This window comes from Pongo abelii, chromosome 13 (genome assembly GCF_028885655.2).
Source record: "Pongo abelii isolate AG06213 chromosome 13, NHGRI_mPonAbe1-v2.0_pri, whole genome shotgun sequence".
Taxonomy (NCBI): Eukaryota; Metazoa; Chordata; class Mammalia; order Primates; family Hominidae; genus Pongo; species Pongo abelii.
Genome location: NC_071998.2, coordinates 65,548,523 through 65,572,817, shown reverse-complemented (window position 1 = coordinate 65,572,817; position 24,295 = coordinate 65,548,523). Strand labels below are relative to the sequence as shown.

At 40.4% G+C, this 24,295-nt stretch overlaps 1 protein-coding gene across 4 annotated transcripts in view; it reads right to left on the bottom strand.

Annotated features, from left to right (window-relative positions):
* Positions 1 to 24,295, bottom strand: part of OSTF1 (osteoclast stimulating factor 1) — a 57,895-nt gene that overhangs the window by 19,618 nt on the left and 13,982 nt on the right. For 2 of the 4 annotated variants that reach the window (XM_009244526.4, XM_009244525.4), the window contains exon 2: positions 9,515 to 9,561. In XM_009244526.4, coding sequence (XP_009242801.1) covers positions 9,515 to 9,561 — 47 coding nt within the window. 4 annotated transcript variants of the gene reach the window in all.

Sequence of the window (24,295 nt, the reverse complement as noted above, 5' to 3'; positions counted from 1 at the left end):
CACACACCTTGCATTCTTCTACAACCAAAGCAAGACATTTGTATATCGAAACAGAATATTAATAAAACTTCTCCCTTGTAGAAATTCTATAAGGTGGTATATATTTTTTCATAAAAATATAAATGTCTAGAATTAGAGTCATGAAAAACAGCCAGAAGCTTGATTTTCTATTAAACAAGGCCTTAATCCTTGAACACTTTAAGATCAACATCTGCTATCTGCTCATTTTGAGAAAATCATTATCCTAGCTCTTCATGTTCAGAGAGAATGAACATTTTCTGTATGAGAAAAGTTAATATATAATTAAACCATTAATAAGGCTAAAGAGCTAAAAGATATGAAGCAGTAACTCAGCCAGTCCAGAAACCCCAAGCAGCTCTAAGGAGTTAGCTAATTACACAGACCATATGTGCTCTGGCCTGTACCAACTAAATGTTCTAAAAACTTTCTGAGGCCAGGTGCGGTGGCTCATGCCTGTAATCCCAGCACTTTGGGAGGCCGAGGCAGGTGGTTCACGAGGCCAGGAGTTCAAGACCAGCCTGGCCAAGATGGTGAAACCCCGTCTCTACTAAAAATACAAAAATCAGCTGGGCATGGTGGGGGATGCCTGTAATCCCAGCTACTCGGGAGGCTGAGGCAGAGAATTGCTTGAACCCGGGAGGCAGAGGTTGTGGTGAGCTGAGATCACGCCACTGCACCCCAGCCTGGGTGACAGAGCGAGACTCCATCTCAAAGAACAAAACAAAACAAAACAAAACAAAACAAACAAACAAAAGCAACCAAAAAAACTTTCTGAATAAAGATACACATTTTAAACATCTTTTGACCATCAGTAGATAACACTTACCATGACTTTATAGTAAGCAGGGTGATGCCTACTGAGAGCAAATTTCAGGTGTTAGGAAATGTTTACATCATCATGGTGGATGAAAAATGCAGGACACAAATTTCACATGTGATAAGAACACAACTATGCATTAAATAGACACAGAAAAATTTCCAAATTCTGTCATGAGCATGTGTTGCTTTCATAGTTTAGGTGGGAAAAATACTTTTAAAAGAAAGGCTTTGATATTTCTGATTATAATTACTATTCCATATAAATCAAAATTATGCTAGTGAAACAAATTACTTCATCCAGCCAGGCGTGGTAGCTCATGCCTGCAATTCCTGCACTTTGGGAAGCTGAGGCAGGCAGATCACTTGAGGACAGGCGTTCGAGACCAGCCTGGCCAACATGGTGAAACCCTGTCTCTACTAAAAACACACACAAAAAATGTGCCAGGCGTGGTGGTGTACACTTGTAATCCCAGCTACTCGGGAGGCTGAGACATGAGAATCACTTGAACCTGGGAGGCAGAGGTTGCAGTGAGCCAAGATTACACCACGGCACTCCAGCCTCAGTGACAGAGCGAGACTCTGTCTCAAAAAAATTTTTAATAAATAAAATTAAAAATAAAATATTTCATCCATTCATTTTTCCATTTGTTTACCTCCTCTCAGTAGCAGACTAGAGCAGTAAATATGATTCTGCATTAGCAATTTATTTAGTTTTAAAGCTGATCTACATTCTTATTATAACTATTTCTCCATGAATCTAAATGAAGGCTATTATCAGCAATAACATGCTTTAAGCAACCATAATACATGGAAATACTTAGATGCATTATGCATTCAAATATAAAAATTAGCAAATGATGATTACTGATGCCCCGAAATGGCTAAAGTCCTTTAAAAGGTAACTTTCTGAAATATATATTGCTTTTACACTTTGATTTGCACAGACTAGTCTTACACATAGCACAAACTATGGAAAATTAGTTATATGTACTAGACCTTGTAATATACATTTTGATATTATTTGAAATAAGTTTTTACTTTTTATTTTTGTTGCTTGAATTTGGGAAAAAAGAAATTAATGATCACTAATATTCTCTCAAACCTGCCTCTAAAATGTTCTGATGATCGATCAATGACCACTATTACTAACGATATGTGACAGATATAGAAAGTGATTAGGTAAACAAACTATTTCCTTTAGTATTTATTTGATGCAAACTGGATCACTCCCAGAGAGGCCAGAAAGATGACTCTCTCCGCACGCAGCATCCCAGCTGGACTCAGCAGCCACCCCCACCCCAACGTCCCGCCCACATTAAGGTTGGCCTTTGCTGGCAATTTTAACACCATCTGACTCTCTCTCCTTTAGATGGTGCTAAGGCCTGGGAGGGGAGAATGAAGGAAGAAGAAGAGTGTAAGGAAAATAGGATATGTGGGCTGCAACATTTTCCTGGAGCAACTTTTCATTTCCTGGAACTTGAAAGAGTTCAATGCCTTGAAGAAGACTGTCCCATCTATGAGCCGTCCTGGGCTGTTCTTACTGAGTACATCTCCCAAAGTTAATCTCGCTCAGTTATGTCTCAAAATAAATCCTCCTCAATCAGTACTTTCAAGAAGTTAAGACGTCATCTTTCTCTACAGTTTGACCCTCCTTCTAAAATCACAAAAGTCAAATCTCCCTAAATTTCCACATTTAATAAAATCACTCACCCTTTAAACAAACAAAACACATTATGAAAAAGTGCCAAACAAATAGCTTTTAAAAACAAAGAACACACACAATCATGGTAATGAGTCTTTCTTATAAAAATAAGCAATAAAGTCAGGGGGAATAGGGAGTAACTGTTTAATGGGTACAGGGTTAATCTGTGGGATGATGAAAATGTTTTAGAACTAGACAGAGGTAATGAATTGTGAATGTACTAAACACCACTGAATGATTCACTTTAAAATGGTTAATTTGGAAATAAGCCAGGCACAGAAAGACAAACATCGCATGTTCTCACTTATTTGTGAGATCTAAAAATCAAAACAATTGAACTCATGGACATAGAGAGTAGACGTATGGCTACCAGAGGCTGGGAAGGGTAATGGGCAAACCTGGGGGGAGATGAGGATGGTTAATGGGTACAAAAAAAATTTAGAAAGAAATAATAAGACCTATTATTTGATAGCACAACAGGATAACTATAGTCAATAATAATCGTACATTTTTAAATAACTAAAAGAGTATAATTGGATTGTTTGTAACACAAAGGATAAACGCTTGAGGGGATGGATACTTAATATCCCATGATGTGATGATTCCACACTGCATGCCTGTATCCAAACATCTCATGTGCCCCATGAATATATACACCTACTACATACTCACAGGAATTAAAAATTTTTTAAATGGTTCATTTTATGTTATGTGAATTTTACCTCAATTTTTTAAAAAAAGTAATAAAGCCCAAAATAGTTAAAACTCTTAATGTCTTTCAAGTAATTCTTGTCCTCTGTGGTTTGGGAAAGTGCATCATTTGAGGAAGACCACTAAGTGCCAGTCGCTTCGACACCTCTCAGTGCTATTTCGGTTTTTGAATTAATGGCTGCCGTTCAATAGTGGTGTCTGCCACAAGCCACCCATTAGGTCAGACTTGTTTTTCAACTGAGGCAATGAGAACAGGCAGTCCATTTCAGTCAGGCAAAAAGTGACCTCATGTTTTCATCCTGAGAAATTACAGTCGACAGTTTATTCTCTTTTAATCCATAACTCCCAGACACGGAATGCTACTACTCGTAAAATGTCTTCTTCTAAAGAAACTAGGGACATGTTTTCCTAATTTAGCTAAGTAGGTAGTCTACCAAATTCTTCACAGTGTTGGTGGCAGTACATACAACACGGTAATTTCATTATTTTAACAACAGATTTCACCTGCAATATTCACATTTTCCATTAAGAAACCACTAGCAGGATACCTGATCTAAATTGTTCAATGAGCCTCTACTTTTAAATTCTCAGCATCACAGTTAGGGAACAGAAATGGGAAAACAATAACATAATGAAGTATGCACTTCTCTGTTTCCAGCTTGTTCTTTGTTTTTTAACCACATTCCTCCTTTCCTCTCTCCTTGAAGAACAACAAGGTATCAGAATAAGTAGGCTGTTGTCCACTGGGATGTTACAGCAAAGAGTACACACTTGGTAACATATATTCCCATTCCATATATTCTTGGTAACATATAATTCCCAAGGCATTAATTTTGTTGGTTTATGCAAATATATTTTATGAAAAGTTCAGAAAAACTGATATACTTTTGAAATTTTTCAGATTTGTCAGTCTGAAGCCCCCAAAATTAATAAAAAGAGAAAACAAATTCTCCACAGATGTTTTTATTCAACACTTTATAGTATATATTATGTGCCACGTACTGGTCTGGGCATTCAGAAATATTAACTAATTTGTTCCTCACCAAGAACACTATGAAGTGGGTGCTATTCTTATCATCATGTTACAGATGAGAAACCTGTCCAAGGCCATAGAGCAGGTACATGGTAGAACCTGGACTTGAACTATAAGTCAGATTACAGAGTCCCCGCTCTTACCCACCACCTGTGCTTTCTGTCATACAAAAGGCATCACACACAGCCATTATTAGCCATCATGGTGTCATGACCGGATTAAAAGCTGGCTGCCTTGGAAAATATCTGTCTCTATCCACTCCCAACTGCCCTACCCCTATAGTGCAGTATAACAAAACCAATGGCAGCATATTTTACTTGCAAAGTATACTTGACCTCATTTGGTCCTCACAACTCACTAGGCTTGGATGGGTCATGGATATAATCTCTATTTCACAACCAGGCTTAGAGAAGTTAAAAAATCTCTACAAATCAGAGTGAGTGGCAGGGCTGGGCTCCTATCTCAGCTCTTAGATTCCCAGTCTCCTTCCTCTACACGTGGCTCTATTAACCTAGTGCAGCCCAGCAACCTTTACATGACAGAGTAGGGTCCTGCTGGTTTCCCTTTGGAAATCAATGCGCCTCCTAATACAGGAAATTCTGTTCTCTCCTCATCAGTCTGTCTTGACACTCGTCAATTCAGTCCAGACAGGTCTGTGGTTGACACTTTATTAAAAGGAGCTGGGTGAGACAAAAGAACCAAACGGGGCTGGGTGGTGCCAAGACACCCTTGCCTTTAAGCAAGACAGATGAGAAATGGGTTGGCAGGAAGAACCAGGAGCTACCTAGCATTCTTCCTATTCAATGGATCCCCAAGACTGGGGTTGGGCATTGCTGTTCCCATCTCCTGAGGGGGAACAGGAGCTTAAAACTGGACCCAGGCCTGCCTGGGGGGCTGCACATGCCAGCAATGTCCCTCAGAGCCCACCTCAGCCTTTCAATATTGCCTGGTCCCAGTGACTTTGAGGAGGCCAGGTCAGCTTGGGATATGCTGTGGTGTATCTATCCCTCCAGAGAAGATGGCTGCTGGTCAGAGGGGAGAGAGAAAGACCAAACAGCTTCCAACAGAAATTCTCATTCAGAAAAAGAAGATAAGACTAACCTAGTTCTGGAATGAGATTCAAAATTTAACAATGGGTATGGCATGGCACTTTACCAGTCAGGAAGGTCTGTGGGAGCTAGAGGCTACCTGCTGTGCCAGACGCTACCCGCTTCATACCTGAATTGAACGGAGCTGAACAGGGGAGAAATATAGAGGCAACAGGGCTTGAAGTGGTCATTACTGACTGTAGCCTACAATCCTTGGGACTAAAAATATTAAAAATACAACATTTTAAATATAGAATATTTTTTAAAGCCTAAAGAATTAAATGTATATTCTCCTATATATTCAATAATAACTAAGATTTTTTTTAAAGCAGTGGAGAAACTCCATCTTAGAGTAGAATTGGAAGTAAATAAATCAATACACAACCCATCAAAAATATCTGTTAAATGTCTATTAATATAGCAACCACTATTCCTTTGATAGTAACAATTACTCCTTAATAGTAATAGCAGCTTTAGGCAATTAATCTCATTTAATTCTTACTAAAACCTGGTGGGACTATTATTATCCTCACTTTACAGATTAGAACACTGTGACAGAGAGGTTCAGTAATTTCCTCAAGGTCACACAGCTGCTCAAGAAGTGGAGCTGGTCCTGAACCCTAGTGCGGGCTCTGAACCCGGTGCTACCCTGCTTCCTCAGACGCTGTGCCTATGAGCAGGACTGAAATACCATGTGTGGAAGTTCAGAGGCAGGAGAGGCAGTCCACCTCCAGCTGGAGTGGTCAGCAAAGTCTTTACAAAAGAGGAAGTATTTAATGTGAGCTTGGAAGGGACAGGGCCATGGGTCTAGAAAGGGTTGAGAGATAGGTTCTACTGTGAGTCACATCTAGATGGGATAGTTCAAGAACAGAAAGGAGCAGAGCACACCGGGGCTGGAATAGGGGCTGGACTATACAGGACGACATCTTTAGTCAAATAAAAGGTTGAAGCAGTTGGTGGAAGCAAAGCCACCTTTGAGGAATGCCAATCTAGCTCAGACGACAGATGGAATGGAGGAGCTAAGTCTGTAGGCGGTGAGGAAAGGCATAACCAGGTCATGAGGAAGCAAAGGGGAAGGGAGAGGTCGGTGAGAAAGGACAAAAGCGAAGACAACGAAGCATACGAAGAGAGGAGATAGAGTCAGGAGTCACCTCCAGCCTCAAAACAAAGTAAATGCAAGTCCCATTCTAGATTCGAGGAGGCAGCAGAGAATGGTCTATTCATTGAGTGGCCCAGGCTGGCACCTGACCACCCCTCACCTCCCTCACTTTTATCCCTCTCAGGGTCATGCAACCAACCAGGACACAACTGATAAGGACAAGCAGAGGCATAAAACGACAGCGCTCCCCATGAGCAGGGCTTAAACATAACAGCCCTGGGCCTCACACTTCCCTGTTATAGGCTCTTTGTGCCCTCTCCCTATCTCAAATGCTTACGTTAGAGTCCAAACCCCCAGTACAGACGCCCCTGACATACGATGATCCAACTTAACAATTTGTCAACTTGACGATGAGCTTATGGGGGTATTAAATGCATTTTTGACTTACGGATTTTTTTGTCTTACAATGAGTTTATTGGGTTCACCATAAGTTGAAGAGCATCCGTACTTACATATATGACTGTATTTGGAGATAAGGACTTTAGAGTTAACTAAGTTAAAATGAGGTCTTTAGGGTGAGCCCTAATCCAATGACACATATCTTCTTTTTTTTTTTTTTTTTTTTTTAAGACGGAGTCTCACTCTGTCACCAGGCTGGAGTGCAGTGGCGCAATCTCAGCTCACTGCAATCTCTGCCTCCTGGGCTCAAGTGATTCTCCTGCCTCGGCCTCCCGAGTAGCTGGGATTACAGGTGCACACCACCACACCCAGCTAATTTCCATATTTTTAGTAGAGATGGGGTTTCACCATGTTGGCCAGGATGGCCTCGATCTTCTGACCTCGTGATCCACTCACCTCAGCCTCCCAAAGTGCTGGGATTACAGGCGTGAGCCACCGTGCCCAGCGACTCACATCTTTATAAGAAGAGGAGATGAAAACACAGACATTCAGAGGAAAGACCATGAGAAGACAAGGAGAGAAGTCTGATATCTACAAGCCAAGGAGCAAGGCCTCAGAAGAAACCAATCCTGCCGACACCTTGATCTCAGTCTTCTAGCTCCCGGAATTGTGAGAAAATAAATTTCTTTTGGTTAAATCACCCAGTCTGTAGAACTTTGTTATGGCAGGCTCAGTAAACTAACTCTACCCATTCCCAATCCCTCACCAACACAGGAGAGTTGTCAGTGGAATCTCTTGGTGAGAAGACTAAAAACCCTACTTTTCTTGTTCCAGAAACATTTCATGGACAAAGTCTTGGGAGAACTGTCTGAATATGCACACCCCCATGTTAGTCTATTAGTGGCTACCATTTTTTGGTGCTCACCATGTGGTAGGCCTTCAATATTCACCCCGCTCCATGCTCAGGGCATGGTTCCACTGCACAATGGTATCCCCACTTTCACATGAGGAATCAATGGCAGTGAGGTAAGAAAATTCACGCAGTAAGTAAAAGACAGATTTGGGATTTGAAGGCAGGCCCTGGCCTGATGGCAGTGAACTGATGCTCAGTGTCACTTGTTCTGTGTGACCTTCTGAGTTGCCTTTAACTTTGGGGACAGCAGGGTCTGGGGCAAACCCAGATGAAGCTGGCAACAAGCTGACTGCCCACAGAGAGAAAGCTCTGGTCCCTAGCATATATGAGAGAAAAGTCAACGAGAGCAGGTTTCCCCTTGATATGGTTTTGCTGTGTCCCCACCCAAATCTCACCTTGAATTGTAGGTCCCATAATCCCCATGTGTTGTGGGAGGGACCTGGTGGGAGACAATTGAATCATGGGAGCAGTTTCCCCCATATCATTCTCGTGGTAGTGAGTAAGTCTCACAAGATGTGTTGATTTTATAAGGGGTTTCCCCTTTCACTTGGTTCTCATTCTCTCTTGTCTGCTGCCATGTAAGACATGCCTTTCGCCTTCCACCATGACTGTGACTCCGATAATCCTCTTTTTCTCTATAAATTACCCAGTCTCAGGTATGTCTCTATCAGCAGAGTGAAAACAGACTCATACACCCCTCCTCCCCAAGAAACCTTCTTGGTTTCTTTCCTTTCCCTCCTAACTGTCTCAACTCCCTGCTTCACCATCTAGTCACTCCTGTATCAAAACCATCTACTCACCTCCAATCTTACGCAGAGCAAAATCCAAATGAGATCCACAGGCCCTAAATGCTCTGCCCTTCCAGTCCACCCCAACTCTCGGAAGTAGTCTCCTACCACCCTCTCCCATGTTTGCAACTTTCCAAGCCATGCTGTCTTCCCTGCTTTTTCTATTCTAGCATCCACCAAGGATGCTACTTGCACTTGTTGCTCCCTCACTTCCTTCAGGTCTCTCCCCAGATGCCACCTTTATAGAAAGGCCATCTCTGAACATGCTATTGAAGACAGCACTCTTTTCTCCATTAACTTCTTTGCTCCTAACCCTCCTTATTTTTCTCCATAGTACTTAGCCCCTGACAGTCACATTCATTTGTCTGCTTACTCTCTGTCTCTCTCCACTGGATGCAAGCTCTATGAGACCATCCTTTCTGTTGTCCCTGCACTAGTCACAAGGCCTGGACCAGTGGCTGGCATATAATAGGCGCTTAATAAACCACAGATAAATGGATGGATACCAGAAACTGTAACAATGGAAAATGCACACTGCAGAGAAATAAAAAATTATTCTGGAAGGTTAGCAGTAGATATCATTATGAGCTATTTTGAGGGAGAGGGTCAAGAGGAGAATGAAGGAAGGTTAGTATGAGATTCAGACGAAGGATGACTAAGACAGGGTCGCTGTGCTTTATATGCAAGTCACTTGTCAATTTGAAAGCAGGTGGTGTCACCATGTAGGGAGAAGCTTTACAAGACAGACATGACCTCAAGATGCAGAAGACATGCAAATCAGCCTGGGACTTAACTTGCACCGCTCTGGACCCAACATCCATTCCTGAGAATTACCTAGGTCTATCAAAGAAAAGGCACACCATTCACACCAGAGGAAATGTCTAAATAAAATCATCTTAGGTTTTTCTGTCAATTTTAAAAGTTAAAAACTGAACACTTACAGTTCTGGGTTCAAACGTATACAGGGCTCTGAAGACTTTAACTTGCCCTAAAAAAGGAAGAAAAAACAACAACTGAATTTTTCATTCCTGAATTTGCTCTTAATAGCATTATCCATTATATCCTTCAGAATCCCTAATTAGAAATCCACGTGATCAAGCAGAACAGAGGATACTAGAGGCTGGAAAGGGTAGAGAAAAAGGAAGGACAGGGAGAGATTTCCTAAAGGATACAAAATCACACCTAGATAGGAGGAATAAGTTCCAGTGTTCTATACCACCATAAGATGGCCATAGCTAACAATTATTATATAGTTCAAACAGCTAGCAGGAAGATATTAAATTTCCCAATACAAAGAAATGATAAATGTTTAAGATGATGAAACGCTAATTATCCTGATCTGATCACTATACATTATATGTATCAAAACATCACTATGTAGCCCATGAATATGTACAATTATCTGTCAATTATAAAATAAATTTTAAAAACATATCATTATGTATCAATGTGACTACATAGAAAAATTATATAAGTAGCAGCAGCAACTACTGTCATTATAAAAACACTGACTGAAATATCTCTATCCAAGAAAAAAAAAAAGCCTGTGGGAGAACAGTATTCTGTTCACAAAAGAATTCACAAAAGAATTGAGTGCCTTTTCCACATAGGAGATATTTTTTAATATTTCTTAAGTGAATGTAAGAACAGACACACACCTCTGAAAGATGACTTTGCTTCCTTCTAACAGCAAGGAGCTACATAATTATTTGTGCTTAGGTTCTGTCCTATACAGAGTCCTTCCAACCCTGAGATATAAGTTTAAAAATATAAACATGACCATCTTAACATAAACAAATCCTTAATGTGATCATCTACACTGGTTTAATATTCTTAAATCAGTGGGTTGGAATTCTATATATTCCAAAAGAAAAGAAAATACCACGGAGAGGAAAAAAAAAAAAAGGACCCACTGGAGAAACCTATGATTCCATTAAGTCCCAAAACAGAAAAGAGGCAACAAGGTCACATGCCTGAGAGTTGTCCTCCTTCCTGCCAAACAATACTTCCTCCTTTCTCTCTTCGTAGACTGCATTTCCATAACACTCCGGACTATAATCACTGATTTGCTACCTGTCTCATTTGACGGCAGGAACTCTAACTTGGTCAATTTCCCAGCACCTAACTGGCACATAGTAGAACTTAATAAATGTTTGCTAAATGAGTATAATCATCCCTCAGTATCCAAGGGCACCGGTTCTAGAACCACGATGGATACCAAAATCCATGGATGTTCAAGACCTTTATATAAAATGGCATAGTATTTGCACATATATACATCCTCCCATATACTTGAAATCATCTTTAGATTACTTATTATACCTAATGCAATGTAAATACTATGTAAATAGTTGTTATATTGTAATTTTTATTTGTATCATTGTATTATTATTATTATTATAATTATTATTATTATTATTTGAAACAGATTCTCACTCTTTTGCCCAGGCTGGAGTGCAGTGGCACAATCTCGGCTCACTGGAACCTCCACCTCCCAGGTTCAAGAGATTCTCCTGCCTCAGCCTCCCGAGTGACTGGGACTACGGGCACCTGCCACCATACCCAGCTAATTTGTATATTTTTAGTAGAGATGGGGTTTCGCCATGTTGGCCAGGCTGGTCTCCAACTCCTGACTTCAAGCGATCTGCCTGCCTCAGACTCCCAAAGTGCTGGGATTACAGGCATGAGCCACCATGCCTGAACAGTATTGTTATTTTTTAGTATTTTTCCTGAATATATTTGATTCACAGTTGGTTGAATCTGTAGATGTGGAACCAGTGGATACAGAAGGCCAGCTGTACATAAGTAAATTAACAAACCCAAATAGTATAGGAAAAAAGCCTACAGATAGCAAAAAAAAAAAAAAAAAAAAAAAAGGGCCTCTTTTAATAAAATAAATAGATTTAGAACAGATATCAAAATAAAAGGACTATCTATTTGATAGCTATTTAAAAGCTTTGGGAGGCCAAGACAAGTGGATCACTTGAGGTCAGGAGTTCAAGACCAGTCTGGCCAACATGGTGAAACCTCATCTCTACTAAACATAAAAATTTGCCGGGCATGGTGGCGTGCACCTGTAGTCCTAGCTACTCAGGAGGCTGAGGCAGGAGAATAGCCTGAACCCAGGAGTTGGAGGTTGCAGTGAGCTGAGATCACACCACTACACTCCAGCCTGGGCAACAGAGCAAGACTCTGCCTCAAAGTAATATAATAATAATAAATAAAAGCTCAGTTGCAGCACTAGAAGAACGTTTACAGATGGTTATCTAGGACAAGAAAATAATGCAGAACAGTGGCCTCCAAGGTGGGATACGGGAAGACTACTTCAGAAATCATTTACATTTTTATCTTTCTTATTCTTTTCTATTCCTATTTGAACATGTTTTGTGATATAACAGCATAGAATAATATACATACAACTTATAAATCTACATGCGTTTATATAGACTGAGTACTCAAAAACCTTTTGTGGATCAACTGTAAGCATTAAGAAGACAAGTATTTTTGTTGTTTTATGAATGAGACACCCGAGTGCCTACCACAGTGCCTGGCACATACAAGGTACTCAATAATTAGTTATTTATGGAATGAATGAAGCATGAAGAAAGGAATAGATGGAAGCATGAATTTTAAAAAGTCTGAGGCCAGGCATGGTGGCTCATGCCTGTAGTCCCAGCACTTTGGGAGGCCAAGGCAGGTGGACTGCTTGAGGCCAGGAGTTCGAGACCAGCCTGGCCAACATGGCAAAACCCCATCTCTACTAAAAATACAAAAATTAGCCAGGCTTGGTGGTGCACACCTGTAGTCCCAGCTACTCAAGAGGTGGGAGTCATGACAATCACCTGAACCCAGGAGGTGGAGGTTGCAGTGAGCTGAGATTGCACCACTGCACTCCAGCCTGGGTGACAGAGAGAGACCCTGTCTCAAAAAAAACAAAAAAAAATTAATATTAAATAAAAATTTTAAAGTCTGAAACCAGTAGTTTACAACAGTACTGTCTGACATAACTTCACACAATAATACAAAAGTTCTGTATCTGTGCTAGTCACATGTAGCTTCTGGGCACGAGAAGAATGGTTCATGTGACTGATAAATTGATTTTTAATATTATTTTAGTTAATTTCCCTCATGTTGCAGGTTTAGAACATCAGAAAATGGATTGACTTAATGTCCATTGAAAGGGGATTATGTAAATACACTCTGACTTGTCCACAAGACACAGTCATTTTAAAAAGAATGTTGCACATTATTCACAATAGCCAACATAGGAAATCAACCTAAGTGTCCATCAATGTCAGAATGAATTTTTAAAATGTGATATATATATATATACACACACACACACACACACACACACACAATAGACTACTATTCAGTCTTAAAACAGAAAGAAATCCTGTCATTTGTGACAACATTAATGAACCTGAAGAACATTATGTTTTGTGAATTAGCCAGGCATGGAGAGACAAAAACTGCATGATTTCACTCATATATGTGGGATCTAAAAATGTTGAACTCATAGAAACAGACAGTAATATAGTGGTTGCCAGAGGCTGGCGGGTAGGGAGACTTGGGGGGATGCTGGTTAAAGAATACAAATTTCTGTTAGACAGCAGGAACAAGTTCAAGAGATCTATTGTACATCATAGTGACTACAATTAATAACAATGTATTATGTACTTGAAAATGCTGAGAGTAGATTTGAAGTGTTCTCACCACAAAAATATAATGTAAGGTAACACATGTTAATTAGCTTGATTTAGTCATTCCACAATGTATGCATATCAAAACATCATGTTGTACACCACAATGTATACAATTTTTACTTGTCAATTAACCAAAAGGGTTGCCCAGCCTGGACAACATAGCAAAACCCCATCTCTACAAGAAATACAAAAATTAGCCGGGCATGGTGACATGCACTTGTAGTACCAGTTACTGGGGAGGCTGAGGTGGGAGGATGGCTTGAACCCAGAAGGCGGAGGTTGCAGTGAGCCAAGATTGCACCACTGCACTCCAGCTTGGGTGACAGAGCAAGACTCTGTATCAAAAAAAAAAGAGACAGAAAAAAAAAAAAAGAATGTTGCAGACAGAACCACAGACAATGACATAGAAAATAATCTACACACAAAAAAGCAGGTTTAGAACAGTAGGCAAGTACCATCCTGTTTATATCAACAAAACACACACAGTCATTGGATGAGAACACCAATTGTGGGGGCATCATATTCTACTTGACATTTACCGTTTACATTCATATGCCAAGTGTGTATTACTTTTATAATCAATGAAAACAGTAACAGTGTGATTTGGGATTGGGAGGAGGAATCATTCTTCTAAACATCTTAATACAGAAGAGCAGCTCAGAGCCCTGTTACAAGAAAACACTCTTTTCACCATCAGAATTCCAGGGCCACATCTCTCCTGCTCTACTAGGAGGGGTTTAATAGGCACACACAAAAGTAAAAACTTTTTTGGGTTTGGAGTTTGTTTTACACTCATATAGACTGAAGAAAGGAAACACCAAGCGGAAGGAGGAGCTGCCAGGAGAAATACAGTATTTTCTGCTGACTAGATTGTCTCTCTGAGAGCAGAGATTAGTTATCTTGATTACTTCGAACTTTCCAAAGAGAAGTCATACAAGGAAGCAGTCCACTTGTGACCAAAATCAATAACGATAGAACTTTCTTGTTCCTTTGAGGGAAGGCAGCGATGAGATGTGTTATGGCTAATTTTGGAAACAAGATCCCATGCGAACTAAATGGGTTTAGGTGAAATTCAACAAAAATTACAGAACCTGAAAACAAATACGTGGAGTATGACTAAACCACTGATTTTTGTAATTGTATCTTTCATGATCATCTTACTTAAAATGTTCACAACTGAAAGTGGGAGATTTATTTGCATTTTGATTTATACTAAACAGTGAACAGCAGGCAACTCCTTAGGCTATTATGCAAATAAATATTCTATCTGTTGTAGAAAACACTTTTACATACACAACCTTATTTATTGCTTAATGTTGGGACATTAGCCTCTTGTCCCTTTTCATCCATACATTATAAAAGTTCTGGGATTAATTTATTCCATCTTCAAAATTGAGTCAAGTGGAAAGGAAAGAAGGAAAGAGAAATAGCCTCAGAATATGAAAGAAATGCATAAAGAAGAAACACAGATGACCTTTATGATTACTGTTTAACAACCCTGGATACTATTCTTCTCAAGAAAACAATAATAATAATACTGAATTCATTGATCATTTTACATCATATTTATTTCAATTTTGAGCAATGTTCTATAGGTCTATACATTTACAGAGTATCAAGGGGAAGAAATCAGAGTACTCTGTGTTTCTGTATTATCTTCCCTGCAAACATCCTTAAAGAAAAAAAAAAAAAAAGCAGTAGGCTGAGCGCGGTGGTTCATGCCTGTAATCCCAGCCAGGCTGAGGTGGGCAGATCACAAGGTCAGGAGTTCCAGACCAGCCTAACTTGGTGAAACCCCGCCTCTACTAAAGATACAAAAAATTAGCTGGGCGTGGTGGCACGCGCCTGTAATCCCAGCTACTCAGGAGGCTGAGGCAGGAGAATCACTTAAACCCAGGAGGCGGAGGTTGTAGTGAGCCGAGATCGCACCATTGTACTCCAACCTGGGCAACAGGGAGAAACTCTGCCTCAAAAAAAAAAAAAAAAAAAAAAGCAGTAAACATCTTAATAGATCACCAAGAGGAAGTACTGATCAATTCCAAATTTACTTGTTCTTGTATATGCAAGGAGGCTAAGTTAGATGCTTTCCTCGGGCTCCCTCAAGCTTGATCATTTTCTCATCAAAGTCTAGTGACATATAACAAAGAGGAAAAATGGAGCTCAGAAGACTATATAAATAACCTGAAATTACCCTGGAATTCAACTGAATTAAGGTTAAAATGAAGCCCAATCCTTTGTCTGAGGCTTTAGGTGAACCTTGCATGAACCAGCATGTATTAGCACTAAGGATCTATGCAGGGCTGGTCTCTTCACATAAGCAAGATCAGCAAACTCCCATTACAGCAGCATCAGTGGTGCCCCTGCTGGCTCACTTCACTGGCTCCTCACCTTGCCAGTCCCACCCTTCTCTGTTCTGTCCAACCCCACCCAGTCCCTGAAGACAAGGGTGAGTCCACTAGTCATCAGCCAAACACTGTATTTTCCTCTGGAGTTGGGATGACCCTAGGCTTCCATAAATGAATCCCTGTTCATAGTGATAGAGGCATGGCAAAGGCAGAGAGAAGGGTTCTGCAACAGGATATTCTACAGGTAAAGGGTAACTAGGTGAAATTTCTGCTTTAAGTTATGCAAACAGAGTATGTGTCAGCTCATTTTTGAGGGCCTGAAACAGCACTTAGAAGGGCTTGGGGCTTACGAATTTGAGCAAAGAATTTCTAACCTATTTTATTTCCTGTTGGTGAAAAACTGGAGAAGCCTCTAAAGAAAGCCACTCAGATATCATTAAAAAGGGATTGGGGCTGGGCACGGTGGCTCACACCTGTAATCCCAGCACTTTCAGAGGCCAAAATGGAGGACTGCTTGAGCCCAAGAGTTCAAGACCAGCATGGGCAACACAATGAGACCCCAGCTCTACAAAAAAATTTAAAAATTAGCCAGGTGTGGTGGCGGTTGGTACGCACCCATAGTCCCAGCTATTCAGGAGGCTGAAGTGGGAGGACTACTTGAGCCCAGGATGTCAAGGCTGCAGTGAGCCATGACTGCACCACTGCACTCCAGCCTGGATGACAGAGTGAAATCCTGTCTCAAAAAAAAAAAAGAAAGAAACTGCTCACTATAAGAGACAGATATACAGATATACGATAAACAGCAAGAGGAATGACTATTTAAAATATCAGCCCCTGGCCATCTGTAATAGATAGACTATTTCACTTATGTCTTTTTAAGAATGTTAAGAAGTGTGAGACACTTAGATGGGCTTCACTTACAATGGCTGTGATAACTACTACATACCCACTCTGATGGCTAAAGTGAAAAATACTGACAATGGGATAAATCAACTGCGGTGTATTCAGACAATGGGATATTATTCAGCACTGAAGAGAAATGAGCTATCAAGCCATGAAAAGACACGGAGGAAACTAAAATGCGTATTACCAAGTGAAAAGTCAACATGAAAAGGCTATGTACTATATGATTCCAACGATATGACATTCTGGAAAAGGCAACACTATGGAAACAGTAAAAAGATCAGTGGTTGCCAAGGGTTGGGGGAGGTACATTTGAAAACGCAGTGTACAGTGGATGTTTGGGCAGTGAAACGACTCTGTATGATACTCTAATGGTTTATTAGAGTACCACTGCCATTACACATTTGTCCAAACCCATGGAAACCACACCAACAACAGCAAACCCTAACATAAACTATAGATTCTGGATGATGATGATGCATTGATGCGTCAATGAAGATTCATCAATTCTAACAAATGTCTTTTTAAGAACGCTGTATCTGGTGAGGGATGTTGATAATGGAGGCGCTACACATGTGTGGCAGCAGGGGTATATGAGAAATCTCTGTACCTTCCACTCAATTTTGCTGTGAAACTAAAACTGCTCTAAAAAAAACAGTCCATTAATTTAAAAACAATACCAGCATTGCTAAGCATTATAGAACAAATAGAATTCTCAGATACTGCTAGTGGGAGCGTAAACTAGTACAGCCACTATAGAAAATTGTTTGGTGGTAGCATTAATTCATTTTTACTAGTCTTATCATGCCTTGAGACCTTAAGTTGCATTTTTGGGAGTGGAACATAACTAGAAATCCCTTCCGGTCATCTTCTGTAGGACAAAAATATTGCATACAAAAATAACCCCTCCTCACTGTTTCACTAATCCCAGAACACAGTGAGTCACCTCAACACTTTTAAACTGAAGGTCATGACCTACTAGTAGATTGAGAAACTAATTTAGTTGACTTTAAGAAAATTAAATGGGTCAGAAAGACCAGTGTACACTATACATAATAGAAGAAATTACAGTTTTGTGAAATTTTGTTTTATTGGGAATGGACAGGTAGACAGATATTTAATTAATAAATTTACCAAATACACATTTTTTGGCCTAATGCCAAATGACCAAATGCTAAAATTAATATTTGCCAAAGCCAAATGTGGCTTTAACAGAATGAACTACTGGGATACAAGAATAAACCTGAAACCTGGCCGGGCATGGCGGCTCATGCCTGTAATCCCAGCACTTTGGGAGGTGGAGGCGGGCAGATCACTTGAGATCAGGAGTTGGAGAACAGCTGGCCAACACAGTGAAACCCCATCTCTACTAAAAATACAAAAACTAGCCGGGCGTGGTGGCGGGCACCTGTAATCCCAGCTAGTTGGGAGGCTGAGGCAGGAGAATCTCTTGAACCCGGCAGGTGGAGGCTGCAGTGAGCCAAGATTGCACTTTAGCCTGGGCAAAAGAGTGAGACTCCACCCAAAAAAAAAAAGAATAAACCTGAAATTTTATCCAAAAAAATAATTAAAATTACACTCTTATTACAAAAATTCCGGTAGACTCACTTTAAAACTTTGATATAAAAGGACAGAAATGGTAATTCCTTGGTACTGTTAACTGCAGCCTGATGGGACTTTTGTAAAACTAAACAAATCCTCTATCTAAAATGAGGTCTGTAGAAAAAGCAAGATGTTTTTGCACTAGCTCTGCCAGAGTCACTGCTGCCGGAAGTGACGCTGCCAGCACATTAGTAAGCTATCCTTCCTCCCTGATAGGAACCAACTGAGGTCAAGACTTAATCTCTTCATCTCCTGGGCCTGAAGATTTGCTTAATGATTATGATATAATGTCACTGAAAGTAATCCCACAAAGAATACAATGGATTCCCCAAAATTACTAGCAATCACACTCTCTCAACATCAGTTCTCAATCTATGCCTGTAATTTTTACATAATAATTTTCATACTTAAAATTCAGACTCATTATCATCATTAATTATTACAATAATTTACTCTTCCAACAATGAATAATCATTTATACATTCAACTGAGAGAATTTCAATATATTAATATTGAAAATTTTCTTGGGGAAAAATGGAAGAAAATGATTTCAGTCCTGGGAATTAAAAAAAAAAAAAGTTACCCTGGTCATGCCACCTCCACAAAAGGCAAATCAGACCAATACGAAAAGCACACATTGTAAATAAGTTACATTTAGAGAACTTACTTGTTTCCAAAGCAAATTTTTTCTTTTTCTTTTTTCTTTTATTTATTTATTTATTTATTTACTTATTTATTTTGAGAGACAGGGTCTCACTGTCACCCAGGTTGGAATGCAGTGGTGCAATCATAGCTCACTGCAGCTTCAACCTCTTAGGCTCAAGAGATCCTCCTGCCTCAGCCTCCTAAGTAGCTGGGATTACAGGTATGCACCACCACACCCAACTAATTTTTTGTAGAGACGGGAGTCATGTTGCCCAGGCTGATCTCAAACTCGTGGCTTCAAGCAATCCTCCCACCTTGGCCTCCCAAAGTGTAGGGATTACAGGTATGAGCCACCAGGCCCAACCTTCAAAGTGAATATTAAGGTAACAGTAAATCCATATGTCATGCCTTGTTTGCATTACTGATGCTGCTAAAGTGATTAGGCATGAGTGTTACCAATGCACTCTATAATCCTTGCTCAAGCAGAAGTCTTGGCGTGCCAAATAAAGTTGGCATTCCACCATTTGGCCAGTTATCCAAAGCTTAATGGTAGATTTTGGAAGAAATTTGAGTCTAAAGCGAACTTCTGTGTTCCCCTCTGGTCATGTGTGTATTTTTATGTTCTGGGTTATCAAGAAAAATACACATCTTACTGAAGTTCAAGGTCAAAAAACGCTTGGGAGCCATTGCTCCAGACTATCTGACGAAATTAGGAATTGTTACAGGACTCTATAAAGAATATTTTCCTACTTTGTGGATTTCAGCAAGTATATAAAAAACAATATTCTCCCATTTCCCCCAAAAGCAGATAATTACAAGCAATCTTAAAGCTCTCAAAATGAAAGAAGAGGAAGAGAATTATTTGATCAAGAGAGAATCATGGAAAATAATACTTTATACATATATCTTTCTCATATCTAAGAACATGCAGGGAGCATTAAACTTCCTAATTTATACCCTGTGGGTACTAAAAAATAGTGTCATCATCTCTGGCTACTCTCGGGGTAAGAAAAAGTATTAATTATTTCTATGAGACATATTTGAATTATTCTATTAAATATGCATGATGAAACAGGATGTTTTCTGTTGAAAAACAAAACAGGAGGAGTCTGTGGGATGGTATCCAAGAGTTAAGGCCATCATTTTTTATTCTTGGGGTGATAGAAAACAGCTGTACTCTGTTGGGCCAACACAGGCTCCCCCTCAACCTCTGGCTTTGTGGATTCCAACACCCATAAATGAGGTGATTAGCTCAGAACAGGCCTCCTGGCCCAGATCTCTATTGGCATCATTCCACAAAAGCCCACTGCTTTTTTTTTTTCTTTTTTTCTTTTTTTTTCTCTTTTTCTTTTTTTTTTTCCGAGATGGAGTCTTGCCCTGTCGCCAGGCTGGAGTGCAGTGGCATAATCTGGGCTCACTGCAACCTCCGCCTCCCAGGTTCAAGTGATTCTCCTACCTCAGCCTCCTAAGTAGCTGGGATTACAGGCACGCACCACCACACCCAGCTAATTTTTGTATTTTTAGTAGAGACGGGGTTTCACCATGTTGGCCAGGATGGTCTTGATCTCTGCACCTTGTGATCCGCCCGCCCCAGCCTCCCAAAGTGCTGGGATTACAGGCGTGAGCCACCGCATCCGGCACCCACTGCTTTTTTTTTTTCTTTTTTTTTTGAGATGGAATTTCACTCTTGTTGCCCAAGCTGGAGTGCAATGGCACGATCTCGGCTCACTGCAACCTCCACCTTCCAGGTTCAAGCAATTCTCCTGCCTCATCCTCCCAAGTAGCTGGGATTACAGGTGCCCGCCACCATGCCCAGCTAATTTATGTATTTTTAGTAGAGATGGAGTTTCACCATGTTGGCCAGGCTGATCTTGAACTCCTGACTTCAGGAGATCCGCCTGCCTCAGCCTCTCAAAGTGCTGGGATTACAGGCATGAGCCACTGAGCCCAGCCTAAAAGCCCACTGCTCTTGAAAATAAAAAGACAGGCTATAATCCTTGGAAAGAAAGTCATACTGTGAGTATAACAATGTCCAATAGTTTCCAATGTAATGAGTAAGTTTCTTCCTGCCTACTTATACTCTTGGATTAATTAAATCAAGTTCAATTAATTGTTTGTACATATACCTTTAAAGAAAAAACTAACAGCAACAACTCTGAACATGACATTCCCATCCCTCCTCTCTCTAACACCACCTCTTCCCCACCACTTCCCCTATCCAATCCAAAAAAGAAATAGAAAAAACCTAAAGAATTTGAAACACGTCTTGATTTCAGCTGCAGGAATAGCGGACTCTTTAAAAACAGTAGCCTGAGTGTTTTCTGACAAGAGGGTTCTGTTTATTAACAGTGTGCCTTTCTAATCCATTTTTTCTTTGCTTTTACTTTTCAGTGCCTTTCAGCAAACTTGGTTTACTTTTACATCTTGAGGGACCATACCTACTGGTTAATTTTATTTAGTCTCCACCATATAACATAAAAATCCCAGAGAGCGGGGTTTGAAATTTCAACTGACAAGCTCTTTGCCAACTGTCTTCACTGGGTAAAAAATAGAGAAAGAAAGCAATGGTTCCTAAAAACCCTTCATCTCAGGACAAACTGCTTCCAATGTCAGTCTGAGGAGACCTTGGGAAAAATGGAAGAAAATGATCTCTGTCCTTGGACTTGAAAAAAAAAAGTTACCCTGATCATGCTACCTCGGCAAAAGGCAAGATCAGTCCAAAGGCTCATCCATGAAGGCAATGCTTGTTTTTGTATGACCTTTAAGCTAAGAATGGTTTTACATGTTTAAACAGATGAGAGAAAAAATGAAAAATAGTATTTCAAGACACATGAAAATGATCTGAAATTCAAATGTAGTGTCCATGAATAAAGATCTATTGGAGCACAGCATTCATTTGTCTTTTGTCTGTGGCTGCTTTCACATTATACCACGGCAGAGTTGAGTAGCTGCAAAAGAGCGACATGTGGCCTACGAAGCCTAAAATATTTACTATTTGGCCCTTTATAGATGATGTTTGCAGACCTCTACCTTGTAGTCCTCTTTTTGCAAGTAACAAGTCAGACAAACAGAGCACTGGGCCACAGCATGAAGATCTGCAGCTCCTAATCTGCTTCTCCCCAACCCCAAAACCAATCTGGGTCACGACTTCCTCCCATATGAAATGACTGGTTGGGCAAATGATTATATATATGCAAGATTAAAGACAGAAAATTCCCTAACATCAAAATCTTTAATCCAAAACTAAATTATCCTTCTAAACTCACATTTATGGGACACTTACCATGGGCCAGACACCATGCAAAGTACTAACTCACAGCAATTTATTTAATCCTCAAAACAACCTGGTGATGTAAATGTTTTATTAACCCTATTTTATAGCTGGGGAAACTGAGGTTAGAGAGGGTAAGTAACTAGTCCAGGTCCACACAATTAGGGAGTGGCAGCAAAGAGCCTTAAACTCAGGCCCCTCTGGCTCCAGAACCCATGCTCTGAATACTGGGCTTTTAATTCTGGCACCCAGGGACTGAATGACACTAAACAAATACCATGTGTGAAATACTGAGCGCAGTTCCTGATGTGTTGTATGTGCCCATAAATGTTAGCTACTATTAATTACTATACCTTTTTACATTATTCTGGGACTTACTCCTTGTGTTTCTCCTTACTGGCAAGACAGCATTATCGAAATCCTCACCCTGTATATTAGAAAATTTATCACATATGATATCCCAGCAAGAGATATTCTAATGTTTTTTTTGTTTGTTTTTAATTTTAGAGACAGGGTCTCACTCTGTCACCCAGGCTGGAGTGTAGTGGCTCTATCATAGCTCCGTATAATCTCAAACTCCTGGGCTCAAGTGATCCTCCTGTCTCAGCTTCCCAAAGTGCTGGGATTACAGCCACCATGCCCGGCTAACTTTTCAAAAATTTTTTTGTAAAGACAGGGTCTTGCTGTTACCCAGGCTGGTCTTGAGCTCCTAGCTTCAAGCAATCCTTTTGCCTTGTCCTTCCAAAGCCCTGGGATTACAGGTGTGAGCCACTGCACCTGGCCGTAATGCTTTTTGTGTTTGAGACAGGGTCTCACTCAAGTCGCCCTGGCTGGAGTGCAATGCCACAATCACAGCTCACCGCAGCCTTGACTTCCCAGGCTCAGGCAATCATCCCACCTCAGTCTCCCAAGCAGCTGAGACTACAAGCTTGTAGTCTCACCACACTGGGGCTGCGCTCCTTTTTTTTTTTTTTTTTTTTTTGTATTTTTAGTAGAGACGGGATTTCACCATGTTGCACAGGCTGCCCTTGAACTCCTGAGTTCAAGCAATCTACACGCCTCGGCCTCCCAAAGTGTGGGATTACAGGCATGAGCCATAACACCCAGCCCACAATGCTTGTTTTAAGCAAAGCTCACACCTGTAATCTCAGCATTTTGGGAGGCTGAGGCGGGAGGATTGCTTGAGCCCAAGAGTTTGAGACCAGCCTGGGCAACACAGCAAGACCATGTCTACAAATAATTTTTAAAAAATAGCTGGGTATGGTGGTGTATGTCTGTGGGTCCCAGCTACTTGGGAGGCTGATGTGACAGAATCTCTTGAACCCAGGCAGTGGAAGCTGCAGTGAGTCAAGACTGTGCTACTTGCACTCCAGCCTGGCACTCCGGCACTCCAGCACTCTAGCAACAGAGGGAATTACCATAATTAAAAATAAGAGTTTATCGTGTCCCTTAAAATTTAGCTTCTGGGGTATATACTTATCTTTTGTTGTTATGTAAAACAGGCTGGTGGTAATATTATACATGCAATCAGCTATGTAAAACAAAAATCTGCATAGAAGAAAAACTGGAAAGAAACCACATCAAAATGCTAACCGTTATCTCTGAGTGGTAGAACTATGAGTCATTTATTTTCTTCTTTATTTTCTAAATTGTCTACAATGAATAGGTATCCCATATACAATCAGGAAAATGTGTTCTCTTTTAACGCCCTTTTGAAGAATAACTTACAAGGTACCTGTATTTTATTTTATACATTTATTATTTATTTGTGACAGGGTCTTGCTCTGTTGCCCAGGCTATAGTACAGTGACGCAGTCATAGCTTGCTGTAATCTTGAACTCCTAAACCTCCTGCCTCAGCCTCCTGGGTAGCTGGGACCACAAGCACGTGCCACCACACCCAGTTAATTTTTCTATTTTTTGTAGGGATAGAGTATCATTATGTTGCACGGGCTGGTCTTAAACACCTGGCCTCAAGCAATCAGCCCACCGGGGCCTCCCAAAGTGCGGGGATTATAAGCATGAGCTTATAATCTGGCCTACTTGTGTTTGATTTATCAGCAATGTATTTACTAATATGAGTCCTCTTTACCCACTTTCTCTTCCTGACTTCACCATGAAAAAAAATTGCCATGCCTAGTACACCCATAAAACTGAGAACATACGGACACTTAAATTAACACAGTGAGGAGGCTTTCATGATCAGCGCAGGCTATCGTGGGAGGTGACATCTACTTTAATTTTGGAAATA